This window comes from Peromyscus maniculatus, chromosome 16 (genome assembly GCF_049852395.1).
Source record: "Peromyscus maniculatus bairdii isolate BWxNUB_F1_BW_parent chromosome 16, HU_Pman_BW_mat_3.1, whole genome shotgun sequence".
NCBI classification, from domain to species: domain Eukaryota; kingdom Metazoa; phylum Chordata; class Mammalia; order Rodentia; family Cricetidae; genus Peromyscus; species Peromyscus maniculatus.
In genome coordinates, this window is record NC_134867.1 from 54,957,187 (window position 1) to 54,972,255 (window position 15,069).

At 41.2% G+C, this 15,069-nt stretch overlaps 1 protein-coding gene across 6 annotated transcripts in view; it reads right to left on the minus strand.

Moving 5' to 3' along the window:
• Nucleotides 1–15,069, minus strand: part of Ipcef1 (interaction protein for cytohesin exchange factors 1) — a 159,780-nt gene that overhangs the window by 81,595 nt on the left and 63,116 nt on the right. For all 6 annotated transcript variants that reach the window (XM_076552840.1, XM_015996781.3, XM_076552842.1 and 3 more), the window contains one exon: nucleotides 6,922–6,968. In XM_076552840.1, coding sequence (XP_076408955.1) covers nucleotides 6,922–6,939 — 18 coding nt within the window. In that variant the 5' untranslated portion in view covers nucleotides 6,940–6,968. The remainder of the gene's footprint in view (nucleotides 1–6,921; nucleotides 6,969–15,069) is intronic.

The window sequence follows — 15,069 nt, forward strand, 5'->3', positions numbered from 1 at the left end:
GTGACGTTAGGCAATCTAAAAGTTACCCCAGTGCATTTATTGCTCTGAAACTGGTACATTTATAGGGTTAAAAACTCCCCTAAGATTAACTGGCACTAAACTTCAGCCCACCTGGAGAGTGGTCTCAATTTTTCCTTGAAAGTAAAATGGACTTGTGCTAAGCACACCTCCAGCTTCACCTAACACACTATTTTCTCAAAAATCACAGTGCCCTTTTCAACATATCTCAACTGTCCACTCTAAGTGCTGAGACTCGGGAACCCAAGACAGATGCCATAGGAACAGAAGTTTTCCAGGGGTAAGGAGCAAGCACCTCCCACCCTGCCCAGTAACCTATCCCTAGTGGCCCAGGGAGCCTTCCTAATTGAAGCTCTGTGGGAGCAGATGTGTGACCCAGTCTCCAGGGCCTGATCTGGGGGGTCAGACTCATATAGAGCAGCGCTGGCTACATCACTTCAATGTGGGTTCATGCTATTACCAATAACACAAAACTGGCAATTTGGTTTCACATCCTTTCACGTGATCCAACATGTGAAACTAAACTCCTCACTTCGCCATAACTACTACCACATCCCTGGGCCTCACACCACAGGCCAGAGAAAGGAAGGGTAGCATGGGTGTCTTAAAGACAGGAGTCTAAGATACTGACTGCCATCATCACATAAACACTAGGTAATAAGTGCTTTCTGAGTAGTGGGCCAAAGCAGAGCCTCCTGTGAAGCCAGCACAGGAAGCAGCAGAGGAGGTGAGCACCCCACTCACCCCACAGCTGAGTCCAGACAGCGTCAAGGAACACAACCACAGTGCCAGACATAATGACCACGGGAACAAGGGAGGTACGACTTTAGACTTGGTTTCCGGGGAAACCTTTTACCTGACATGTTGTCCTCTGGCACTATTCCGTGAAGGAATGACATTTAAAATAGTTCTTTAGAAAACACAGTCAGACAGCTTTGAACTGAGTTAATCTTAGCATTTCTTCTCCATAAGAGCCATCTCCAAAAGCAAGACTGTTTTGGGGTCTTAGGTAAAACACACGTGAACTGGAGTAAAGGCATCGGGCCTGTCCCGTTCCTTATGAACCTGATATATGTAAGTGTGATTGCTCTCCATTCTCACATTAAAAAAAAAAAACTGCTACTAAAATTATGCAAAACCAGAGAATTTCTAGTTAAGTCTTAAAGAATAATATATGCTAGATTGATTTATTGGTTGGTTGGTCAGTTGATTGGTTGGTTGGATGGTTGGATGGTTGGATGGTTGGATGGTTGGATGGTTGGATGGTTGTTTGGTTGGTTGTTTTGGTTGGTTGGTTGGTTGGTTGATTGGTTGGTTGGCTGGCTGGCTGGCTGGCTGGCTGGCTGGCTGGCTGGCTGGTTGGTTGGTTGGTTGGTTGGTTGGTTGGTTGGTTGGTTGGTTGATGCTGTATGGATGCCCAGAAATACATATATGGATTCTTAGACATGTTAGACACCTCCCAAGAAGCAATGACCCAGATCCTTAATTATTTTTCTCAGACAACTATCTATTATTCACTAATCACTTACCAGAAAATTATTCATTGCCAAGAACCAGATACTTGTTGCCAACCATGCTCTCAGACAGCTTCCAGCCAAACTTGGAAGAGATGACTAGAGGCTGGGAAGATAGCTCAGTTGGTGAAGTGTTCACCACACAAGCCTGGGGATCTGAGTTTGATCCCCAGTACCCATGTAAAAAAGTCAGACATGGTGACACACATCTGTGATCATAAGCTAGGGACGTGGAGATACTGAAGGGTCTTCTGGGCTTACAAGCCACTCTAGCCAAATCAGGAGTTTCCAATGAGAGGCCCTGTCTCAAAAAGTAAGGAGCAGTGCAATTGAGTAAGACACCTGATCTTGACCTCTGATCTCCACAGGCACACACGTGCGTGAGCACTTACACATACATACACTCACACATACACATACATACATACATTCAGAGAGAGAGAGAGAGAGAGAGAGAGAGAGAGAGAGAGAGAGGAGCAGAGAGTCAAAAGATGAAAAGGAACAGAGATGGGGTACACAATGAATCGAGGATAATGAGGTTTTTAGGTGAATGTTCAAATAGGGTGTAACAGAAGCACAGAAGGAGAGTTCACCAGAAGTGTGCAGTCAAGGAAGGCAGCCTATGAACTGATCACATCAACTGCTTGAAAAAGAAAGACCCAGGCCTAAGAGGATGTGATACAACAGCGCAGGCATGGCTGACCAGTGAGCGTCAGCACAGAGTGACAGATGACCACCTTGAGTGGCCAAGTAATGTTACACAGGGCCTTGAAAATCGTGTTTTTAAACTATCAGGTGTACAGGAAGTCCAATGGGTAGCCACCAAGCCGATGCAAGCTAATAAGCGACACCATGAGAACTGCCTATAAGAAAACCTGCTCTGTCTCTCATTCTCAACTGTGAGTCTATAGTCATCAATACTGCTGCCAAAGCAGCTCCCTTGCCCTTTCAGGTCAGCAGCAGCACGAATCATGGACTTCCACATGGTTTCTTCTGACAGCATGGACCACGGACATCCACATGGCCTCCAGTATCAGCACGGGCTGTGGACCTCAGCATGGTCTCTGGTGGCAGTACAGACCAAAGACATCAATATGGATGTTGGCCACAGCAAGATCCATGGACACCATCATGGCTCTAGTACAGGCCACAGACATCAACATGGACTCGGATGACAACACAGGCCGCCACCGCCGCCGCCGCCGCCGCCGCCACCACCACCACCACCTCCCCAAAAGGAAACAGTCTAGACAAGAAACCATTAAAGAAAACTCTTAAAAATTGTGACAGGGGTCCTCAAGTATAGCTCTTTACCGTTGATAGCTCCACCGTTGGGGGTGGAGGTGGGGAAGAACTCAGTTTTCTTTAAGGGGCTGGCCTCTGAGAGTCTGACCATGCTCCAGTGAGTATATGGGCAACACAAATTGGACTTGGTATTTTATTTATTTATTTTTCTTTTCTGCAAGGGAAATCACAAGGGTTGGGGGTTATAAACCTGGGAAGTAAAAATGCTCGGGGTGCATTATGTGAAACTCCCAAATAATCAATAAAAAGATTATGTTAGAAAAAAAGAAAAAAGAAAAGCCACTCTAGTACATAGGTGGCTGGTGGGCTGGGAGAAGAGGTGTCCAGGGGAAAGCCTGAAGAGAAGAGGGAAGGGTAAGTGTCACTCTGCAGAAGGGGTGGTAGCAAGAGGGACAAGTCTTAGCATTTGGTGAGTTGACTATTTCAAGGTATAACCCCAGCTTTAGCTTCAATAATTCCACTCTTTTCTTTAGAAGAGAAAATAGAATACTGTCAGGTTACAAACAACCCACCTGAGCCAAAATGAGTAATGCTACACATAACCAAATTTCAAATACTTAAATCTTGTTTGGAGTTGTGGGCACTGTTTATCACGCACGTCCCGATGATGAACCGTCTGGCTAGGAGTATCTATCTTCTTTTACTGCATGAGACAGTGGGTCACTCACCTTTGCACTCCTGCCCCAGGCAGAGTGCTCAGCTCGTGAAGCTCAGCAAACATGAGTTTAGGGGAAATGAAGTGTAATCCGGGATGTGATTAGGTCAAACGTGTCAAATAAACCTTGTGAAGTGAGTGGGACAAAAATAGGTCTCCTCTGCCCCATCTGACTTAGGGAACAAATGACAGCAGAAAATTGAGCTAATTTTCTGAATGGAAAAATAAAGGAGGGTCAAAGCCAAAGAGCTGCTGGGAGAAATGCTTAAGAGCAGAGTTAATAGAGCCCCCCAGTGCCGAGAGCCGTGAGAGAATGAGAGGAAAATAGAGCCAGATCGGGAGCTGGGCTGAGGGAAGCTGGAGCGCAGCGGGGCTCAGGGAATAAGAAATTCCATAAATAGCCAGTCTCCACTCCAGAACAGAATTCACGGGTGCCCAGGACCAAGGGAAGTGGGTCACATGCCACTGTGATGATGGCTCCAGGTCAGGGGTCACACCTCTGGTAATACCATCAGCTATTTTCTTTAATCCCTGAGAATTATTTTCCAAAGAGGTGACCATCTTAATTTATCTGCCTTAGTTAGGGTTTCTACTGCTGTGGAGAGACACCATGACCACAGCAACTTTTATAAAGGAAAATATTTCATGGGACCTGGCTTACAGTGTCAGAGGTTTAGTCCATTATCATCATGGCAGGAAGCATGAGAGCATGCAGACAGGCATGATGCTGGGGAGGTAGCTGAGAAGTCTACATCTGGGCTGGCAGGCAGCAGGAAAAGCAAGGTCTCTTTTTCTGAAACCCCCAAGCCCACCCCCAGTGACACATTTCCTCCAACAAGGCCACACCAATACAACAAGGCCACATGATTTAATCCTTTCAAATAACGCCACTCCCTAAGAGCCTGTGGGGGCCGTTTTCATCCAAATGACCCCATTATCTGAAGTCAACTAACTCTCTAGTTCTTACCTAACACAGACCCCCAACAGGTAATAGATTCTGAGTGCATATGAAACAGATAATTTTTTTTATTTTTTAATTAGCATACACAGTGAAGTTTCATTATGGCGCTTTCAAACAAAACGTATTTCTGGTTGCCATTCCTCTGTGCTCTCTGCTCCCCACCCCTCCCCACTTTCAACTCTTCCACTGACTCCCTACCTCCCTTTCTGTCCTGTATGGCTTATCATCCTCCCTCTCTTCAACACCTCTTCCTTTTTCGTTTCTTTTCTAGCCCGGAGGCCTAGAGCCACACTTACACCCACAAATGCATACAAACTTCATGAGCAAGGGTTCGTGCATGAGAGACAACATGCGATGGGTTTTTTTTTTTTTCCCTTCTTTCTAGACTTCTGTGAATATGTCAGGGTTAGACGCACTCAGGTTACCTCCACTTTCCACTCCCCTACACACAGAAAAATTAATTTCTCTCGGTTGGAAAACTACACCCTTTCAGTGGAAAAATTGAAGTAATGCCGGGATCATGTTATCATTCAAGGCCCTGGCAACACTGGTTTTTTTTTTTTTTTTGGGGGGGGGGGTTGTTCTGTTTTTCCATTTCTCCGTCCATATGACACAGATACCTATGCCTATAAGCACACACATTTTTTTACATTTTCATGAACTTGGAGGTCTGGAAGGACGGCTCAGCAGCTAAGCACAGTTGTCACCAACCGTAATCACCCTTCTCCAGGACCCACATGGTCGAAGGAGAGGACCAACTCGAGCAAGCTGTCCGCTGGCTGCCACACGCACACACCTTGGATTGTGTGCCTATTCACACGTATGAATAAATAAGTTCAAGGGTGGACGAGCATTGAAGTACCGAAGGACAGCACAGCCAGTCGACGCGCTTGCAACCAAGTCTGCTGATCTGAATTCTACCCCCAGAACCCACAAAATGGATGGAGAGAACCAATGTCATCAAGCTGTCCTCTGACCCACCAGCACGTGTGTACCTACACAAACATGCACATATCCATACACACACACACACACACACACACACACACACACACACACACACACACTAGAAAACATAACTACAATTTTAAATTTTCATGAAATTTGGCTGCTCTGACCTCCTGACTCTTCCTCTACATACCTATGATACCTGTTTCCTTTTACCCTTGACTGTAGAAGCTTTTTGGTCATATCCAGTGTATCTCACGCTCTTTCAACTTCTGGCAAAAAATCTTCCATTAGCACTCTACTTATTCTCCCTCTTATCTCATTACCTTCACTGTGACAATTCACATTTCTGACATCAAAAACACCCATCCATGGAGTGCACGTGACTGCCTCTCTCATGCCTTCATTTTAAATGGTGACTCTACACACCTAACTGTACTCCATGCTTTCGTTTTTTTTAGTTTCCTGCTCTGTCTGTCCAAGTTTCCACTGTTTCTTATGACTGACAAGCTTTTCCTTTCATTTAGAATTAGAACAGAAGTAAAGTATGATCAGTTGTTGTATGCCTGGGATGCAAAGTGATCAGGAAGCCATAAAGAGAATTTGCCAGACGCCCTGCCTTTTAGGGAGATGCACTTTCCAGGAGCTGTCCAGGGAACGCCCCCATCGCTACTGCTCCAACTCGCCTTGACACCTGCTGTCTAATTTGCATCCGGAAACCACACTCACGTGCCCAGTTTGGTACCAAGTAAGTCAATGCTTCCTTCTTCTGAAAAGTCTTTTTTTTTTTTTTTTCAAGCAGAGCTACATACAACCCAGGCTCACCTGGAACTCACCATGTACCTTGAATTTCTTACCCTCCTTGCCTCCACCTCCTGAGTGCCGAGGTTACAGATGTGCACCACAATGCCCAGTTTATGTGATGCTTGCATTTGAACCTAGGCAAGTGCTCTACCAACTGAGCTGTGGATCCAGCACCTGTACATCACATCTGCATCTATCGTGAGGTCATCAGATGTGCCAAAAGATACACAACCTACAGCCCCATGCCACTCCACATCCTCTCCTATTCCAAATGCTGCAGCCCTATGACCAACTTCCTCATTTTTCCCTGTATACGTTTACCCATACAAATAATACACTTGCTCAGTGCACTCATCTATTTCAGGCTAACCAGGAGTTATATTTTTTTAAGGAATCCACAATTGCAATGCAGTTATTAATAGAAATTGTCCTATAAGAGGTTTCCCAATATCATAGTTACTGTCTTCTTAGAACACAGGAGGAGTTTTGTTCCGTACATGGTTATACTCTTTGATCTCCGAATAGCCAGAGGTTTTAAACACTTAGAAGCCATAAGACTTGCAGCTTGATAACAGGGTCATTTGATTCCACAGAAGTTAACGAAATGGAGGACAAAGGGGGACTTAAAATCAACTTGTCTATTATTTTACTTATTCATCAGACTGGAAATATCTAAAGCCTGGGGTGTTCTAAGGGGAACCCACATGGGTACTTACATTGCCTTCCGTGGCCATAATTGAAGTCAGGCTGTCAGAAACAAAAGCTGGAAAAGAAAAAGTGTCAATTAAGTATAGGTTTATACTACTCATAAAAACCTATCCCTCTTTATGTAGAGGGAGAAGGTTTTGACGTTATGATGGGAAAACTTCACAATAAGGACAATTCATTAATTGATGTTTTTATCTCAACATCAGTAAATCAGTGTCTTAACATTGAATTCATAAAACACACCAGTTTTATCTAAACATTGTTAGTATTTTCGAGGCAATGGACATGACACATATGACGTATACACTTTGTTACATGTGGGGGTTTGGGGTTTTTGGAGACAGGAAAATATTTTGCTCTTAGTGAAGAACAATATGGACATGTGGGCAAGGTGGAATTATTTGACCACTGCTGTAATCAGGTCTCATAAAGGCAACCAACCCCCTCAGAAAGTCCCAGCTACAATACCAAGAGAAGCCCTTTTTTGTGCCTGCTTTGTAGTGTGTTGCGTGAAAAACTAGACACTCTGTGGCTTCAAGAAAAGCAAATGAAAGCAAAAGGAAGCCACTGGAACACCTGAAAGTAGATCACTTCTTAACCTGCCCAGTCACACCGGCTCAGATCCATTCCTATTGACTTGATCTCTCACGATACAGGTCCTCCAATTTTAAAGACTGACACCACTTCTTTTTGCAATCTGTATCTTTAATTCTTTAATTTGTTGTTAACAAGGTAATAGGTTTCATTTGGGTATGCTTATGCAAATATGCCATTATATCTTGTTTTTAAAATGCTTTACCAGGGCCCAGTCTCTGCCTCTCCAGCACTGGGGTTACAAGCACATGCCACCACACCTGGGACATGCATATAGGTTCTGAGGATTGAACTGGGGTCATCATATTTTTGTGGCAAGCATTTTTCTCTCTCCAGGCCTAGCTGCACTTATTTTTTTTCTACAGATACCATAGTTTCACTTTTCTTTATTTTTGAATAAAACTTCATTGTGTATATTCACCTTGCTTTGTTTATGCATTTATCTGTTATTAGTTACCTAACCTGGTTCCATGTCTTAGTTATCATGAATAAAACCACCATGAAGCATAGATATGCATATGTCTTTGATACACATACTACATGCCTGATGCAGGATGATATTACTTTTCAATGTCAAAAAATGTCATACTTACATAGATGTAAATGAAACATTTATTTATAAAAATACAAAAGAAACACAATAAAAAGGCCGACATTTTAAATGCATAATTTTCAATGTATTCACATCAGAAGTCACAAACTAGAGAAATTTTTTGTGTATTTACTACACACCAATTGTGAAGGCCTAGACTTAACTTTATAGGCTCAGGAATATGCCATTGAATGGATACAGGGCAGTATTCTCCTGCAGACATCCTGTCTGCTGTTTATACAGGAAAGGAAAGCTAACAGGATCCTGTCTGTGGTTTATGGCCCTTGGAGATATCTAGATAATCCTGCTGAGCAGTCCAGATAATCCTGTTCAGCAAGTTGTGGTTCCCCACCAAAAGTCTAGGCCCATAGTTTCAAAAAATCACCTTGCCCCTTCTACCCAATCCCAAGTTGCCAATTCTCAGCTTGTGGTTTTTCCCTATAAAAACCCTCTACACCTGGGCTCGTGGCCATCACCACATTTCTTTCCATCTGCCGTATGGTGGCCCAGGTTGAACCTGAATAAAAGGACCCTTGTGTGCTTGCGTCGGAAACTGGCTCCTTGGTGGTCTCTGGGGGTTTCGGAAAACGGGTACAACACAATAAGAAAGTAAAAAAAGTAACAAGAGTGAAGGAAAATTCAAACAACCTATCCTTAAACATCAGTGCTAAGATAAGCACAAAATAAAACGATACAATTCCACTTAAGATTAAGCAGTGAAAGCCAGCTTTGGAGGCTGGAAGAAGATTGCCATTACAGCTGTGCTGGAGGGTTGTTTGAGAAAACGGCCCTGATAATGGTAATTGTGTAACAACTGAGACCCGCTGAGCCCTTGCTGTGTGACGTTAAGTATCCTCAGCACTACAATACCTAATAGGAAAAGAGTTTTGCAATATATTGCTAATTAAAACATAGGTTGAAATAAATTTGGATTTTTGTTTGGTTGGTTTGGTTTTTGTTTTTCGAGTCAGGGTTTCTCTGTGTAGCCTTGGCTATCCTGGAACTCACTTTGTAGACCAGGCTGGCCTTGAACTCACAGAGATCCACCTGCCTCTGCCTCAGGCTCTTGAGGGCTGGGATTAAAGGAGTATGCCACCACCACCTGATGGCTTGAAATATATACAGAGTTATTACCAGCTGTACTTGAATGCCTGTGGTCCCAACACTCTGGAGGCTGAGGTAGAAAGATCACAGGCTATTTATAAAAATTTATTTATGAAAATGCAAAGGAAACACAATAAAAAGCCCAACATTTTAAGTGCATAACTTTCAATTTATTCCATCAAAAGTCACAAACTGGAGAAATTTTCTATGCATTTACTACACACTGATAAGAAAATAATAAAGTAACAAGAGTTAAGGAAAATTCAAACGGCCTACCCTTAATAGAAGTAAATTAGAAATTAAAGGCTTTGTAGTCAGATTGTGTCTTTATAATGAGTTTGTGTGTGTGTGTGTGTGTGTGTGTGTGTGTGTGTGTGTGTGTGTGTGTGATAATTCCATTATTTAATGCAAGAAAAATATAACTTTAGAGGAAGGAGAGATGGACCAGTGGTTAAGAATGCTTGCAGCTCTTTCAGAGGACCCAAGTTCGTTTCCCAACACCCATGTAGGGCAGATTCACAACTACCTGATCATCCAGCTCTAGGGAGTCTGAAGCCCTCCATGGCCTCTGCATGCAAGTACATACATCCGCCACCCACCACTCCACATGCAAATAAATAAAAATAAATCTTTAAAGATATACACTCAACTTTATACAGAGTCACCCAAACATCAATATACTGAGAGAAAATAAGTCTGAATATAGTTCCAGAAAAAAAAAAAAGTGCCTACAACGATTATCCATGGGAACTGGAATAGCCAATCATTTATTTTTATCACCTTCGTTTATTTTCTATAATAAGATTTTATGTGTAAAATAATAATGTTGGGAGAGACTCCTATGAATATTTTATTGACCAAGGCAATGTGTTTTTAGCATCCATTGATTGAGAAAATGCATCATAAGATAAAGATAGTTTGAAGTCAGCAGTACTTTTAGGTAAAGAGGAAAAAATAACGTAGAAGTTAAGAGTGGATATTTTGGACTGGGCTAAAATAGAAATAAATGCAGTTTGGCAACTTGCTGACTGTATGAAATCTTGGGTAAGTAGCTGATTTGAGGCCTCAGAACACCCATCTGTGAGACGCAGTTACATAATTCATATTTCTTTCTTGGGGCTGGATAAAAATTAAATGATGACAGGTCTTCATAAGGCTGAAGGCATGGCCTAACACATAATAAACTCTCATAAATCCTTGTATTGTAAAATATATCTATCACTTAAGGAAGAATGTATTAATGGTCAACTGTGTGAAGTGTTTTATAATATATACTACAACCCTTTGAAAGTTGTCCTTACTTATCCTGAAAGCTAATTGACCTCTTCCTTATCATAATACAGCAACCTACTTTCTTATGTTTCTTAAATGTGTGCTATGTACCAAACTCACTGGTAATTTTTCTGTGCTGGGCCATATAATTATCAGAGCTTCTTATTTTAAGAATACTATTATTACTCCCTTTTTAGATAAATAAATTAAGGCAACTGATGGGAAAAGATGCATCTGAAGTTGAATCTAGACTTCCTATTCATTCAAAATCAGTTCTCTCTCTCTCTCTCTCTCTCTCTCTCTCTCTCTCTCTCTCTCTCTCTCAATTGCTTGCTCTCCTTCCTTCCCTCCCTTTCCCTTCTAACATACAGGATTTCACTAAATTACTGGTTTGTCCTAAAACTCACTCTGTATTCCATGCTAGCCTTGATCCTGCCTCAGCCTCCTGAGTAGCTGGGATTACAAAATTGCATCACTAAACCCTACCACAAGTTCTATCCTGACCACTCCATGTTCCCCACAGGCATTGTTCATGATGCCACAGTGTTATAGCATCATTCTGTGGGTATTCCTGTACTCTAAGTTGATAAAGAGCCTATTAAATGCAATTGCCAAGACCCAGTCTTCTTTGTACCCTGCTGCTTAACCTGATGAAGGACACAGTCTAGAAGACAGTCTTCAAAGGTTTTCTTGAACTTATAGTCCACACCCTCAGAAGACTTCATTCCATTGGATTCTGAGACTGTTCTTCAATCAGATTTCTAGAAACAAAACAAGCCTAGAAATGGTGAGAGGGCATGGAAGACAAGGATGGAATCTCCATCCTCCTGCTCCTCCTGCTTCCTCTCAATGATGGCTTTTATGGAAGACACAGCATTAGAACTGCCTTAGACAATGAAGAATATATTGATCCTGCATATTTCTACTCCTTTCAACCCTCCTCACTGAAAGGATGCCTCTACCTGGGCATCATTCCCCACCCTCCCTACTCACACACTGACTCTTTCTCTTTGATACAGCAAGGCCATTCTAGTAGAAGACCTGGCCTGGGGACTTAAGAAAGGAGACCATTGTAGATGGAAATTTCTCTGGGTCCTGCTTGGCCCCGCAGTCAGGATGAATCTCTTATAACTTAACTCAACTCATTCCTATTAATCTATATATTGCCACGTGGCCATGGCAGTACTGCTCTGCTGGCATTTCATTGCTCCTTTGGTGGTGGCTGGCATCTCTCCCGACTTCGCCTTCCTTTTCTGTATCTCTGCTTCCATTTCCCACCTGACTGTAAGCTTTCTTGCCTTAGGCCAAAACAGCTTTATTTATTATCCAATGGGAGCCACACATATTCACAGCATACAGAAAGACATCCCACAGCACTTGCCCTTTTCTGTCTAATCAAAAAGGATTTTAACTTTAACATAGTAAAATTATATATAACAAAACAGTTATCAAGCAAGAATTACAGTTACAATATCTAGTCTATTTGTTTTTGGCAAAATTAAAGAAAATACTATCCTATTTTTGTAAGTCTAAAGTTTTATATCTAATTTATCTTTTATCATGACTAAGGAAGATTATAATTATAACTATTTAGTCTTCAACTCCATCAAAGACCCCGGAAGGATATAATATTACCTGAGTAAACAGGAAGTGCATTGCAAGCAACTTTCATAATTCTAGAAATGATAGAGACATCTAGCTGCCTGAGCAGTCGTCCAAAGTTTCTCTGTAACATTGGGGCATCATCTTCAGCCTACAGACCTAGAGTCTCTGTCATAGCTTTCAGTGAAGCAGGAAATTTTAAGGACTGTTCTGCCCATTCTGGCAAAATTTGTCATGGCAAAGTTTCTCCCCATGCCCTGTAGAATGTTTGGCAAGTTTTTTTGTTTTTGTTTTTTGTTTTGTTTGGTTTTGTTTTGTGAAGCAGGAACCTGAGGACCATCTTGCTTTGCAAATTTCAGTGGTCATCTTTCTATGGGTTCTGCATGTCCAGTTTATACAACATACTGTTAAGCAGTCCAGGCAAGAGCAGTTTCTTGCCCAAATGGCTAACTTTTGCCATAAAAAATATCTCATTGTCCAGAAAAGTCTTTCTTAAAACATTTTAAATGCCATATTCTGTAGGTCTTTAAAGTGTTTGAAGATTGCCTACCTAATATATCTATGTATACCTAGAAAACTTAACTAACATGACTATAAGTCTGATTATCATAGATGACTAATTATTAATCTGTATTTCTTAATTATACATTATAATTTTAAATGAGTTGAGTAAACACAATACCTTAAACAAGAGTAGAAATATATAGTATAACAAAATTAACATTAAATTTATATCAATAAAATCCATAGCAATGTAAAATATTTGAAATAAATTGCTGTTCTTCAAAAGTAGATTCAACAATCTACCCTTTCATCCTATCATACCTATCATATGATGACCAATCATCACTCTTCTTAAGTCTCCACAGTGATCTTGAGATAAACACCAAAATTCTGAAATCTTTTACAAGGGAGCTGAATATTCTGCTCAGGATTCTTCTCTGCCATTCTCTTGGGTGGTTTCCATGTCTCTCTTTCTCCATCTCCCTGAACCACTTGTCTTTTTAAAAGTAAACTTCCTTAAACATATTTGTCCTAACCACAGGACTTCCGCACACACTTGGTCTTTCACCAAGATAGTTGATACCATCTACTTTTTCCTTCCTCTCACCAAATGTCACTCAGTCAAGTTCTTGAGAAAAGTCAGTCTCTTTTAGAATCTAACGTTTAGATGCTATCTAATAATCTGTGCTTTGATTCATGAGATTTTCTTCATTGTAGTTAGCAATTAATTCTGCAGTTGTTTATTATATGACACCCCATCACAATAACTACCTGTGTCAAGTCTCATTCACATATTTATTGATACATCCCCAATCTTTGTACTCTGTGTATTCCAGTGAATATTGGTTAAATAAATGAGTCAAATGTAAATAATAGTATCACTTAATTATGAGTTTCCATAAAGAAACCTAAAGATTCTCTTTTTTTGTTTCATGAAACACTACCATCATGAATAATCCATTAGAAATTCCTTTCGCAATCTGTAGGACATGGGCATGAAACCGTACTACTGCCATGCTGTCTCTAGTTGTAGAGTAAATGGTAGAAATAACAGTCACTGGCATGGGTGGAGTGGGCAACAGGGTCAGCTAGGGATGAACATTCCCTTTGTTAAGATCTCCACCTGTGAGCATTTCTTTAAGTAACTAGTCAAAACCTAGACTGTAAGGGGCTAAAGAGATGGCTCAGCAATTAAGAGCACTTGCTGCTCTTGCAGAGAACCCAAGTTCAGTTTCTAACATCAACATGATGACCCACAACTGTCTGTAACTCCACTTCTGGAAAAGCCAATGCCCTCTCCTGGCCTATATGGGCACCAGGCACACATATGATATGCATACTTATATGTAAGTAAACACTCACACATTTAAAATTAAAATAAATACGGTCTTCAAAACCTAAAATTTCCTGAAAGCAACTCAAAGGTATTTTGGAGAATAGTGAAAATAAGCTGAACTCAATTTATGTTTCTCCTCCATGAAAAACATTCAGCCTTAATTAGGAAGAAATGTGAAGACTGGAGTTGGTGTGTTTCCTAATTGACAGTGAGAACCAGCTTCCCTGGCTAGCTCAGTTGGTAGAGCATGAGACTCTTAATCTCAGGGTTGTGGGTTCATGCCCATATTGGGTGCCAGATGATGCAAGAAATACATGGAGTCTATTTAATGAGCAAACAAATTTATTAGGGGGTAACTCACTATAGCATGAGTATTTATTGTAGGTTCTTGGAAAGCAGAGCTATGTCCCATGCTGATCTTCTTCCAAAATCTGCCTGGTCGGTCCCAGCATCTAGAACCACAAGGGAGCAAAGAGAAGGCTACAGATGTGCATCCCAGGTCTTAAGGGTCCCAAGTGGCCACGCCCCATGGGCATGTACTTCATGGTCATAAGCAGGTGCATCAGTTACCTGCTACCTCACTAGGGGTGATGCTTCAAGGTCATAGCTAGAATAGCTATCCACTACATAGAGGGAACATCGGCAGATATACGCTGTTAATAAGAGAGTGTAGTTCCAAGGTTTCAGTGAGAATATTATTGTTCACACAATGGTTTATGAAAAATAAGGATAGCAGAATTATGTGGAAAATAATTATTTGCTAACTATTCCCCTTATCCATCTAAAAATATCAATTTAAGCAAGGTACCTACCAATGAAAGAGTTAAAGGAAGAAATGCTATTTATTTGGTATGTCTTGATACACAATTTTTGCATAATCAGATATTTTAAAAATTATTAAGATCCTAAGGAAAACATCATAAGATACTTTATTTATTTATTTATTTATTTATTTATTTATTTATTTATTTATTTTGGCTTTTCAAGACAGGGTTTCTCTGTGTAGCTTTGGAGCCTTTCCTGGAACTCACTTTGTAGACCAGGCTGGCCTCGAACTCACAGAGATCCGCCTGGCTCTGCCTCCTGAGTGCTGGGATTAAAGGCGTGTGTCACCACCACCCAGCTATTATTATTATTTTAAAAGTAGAGGAT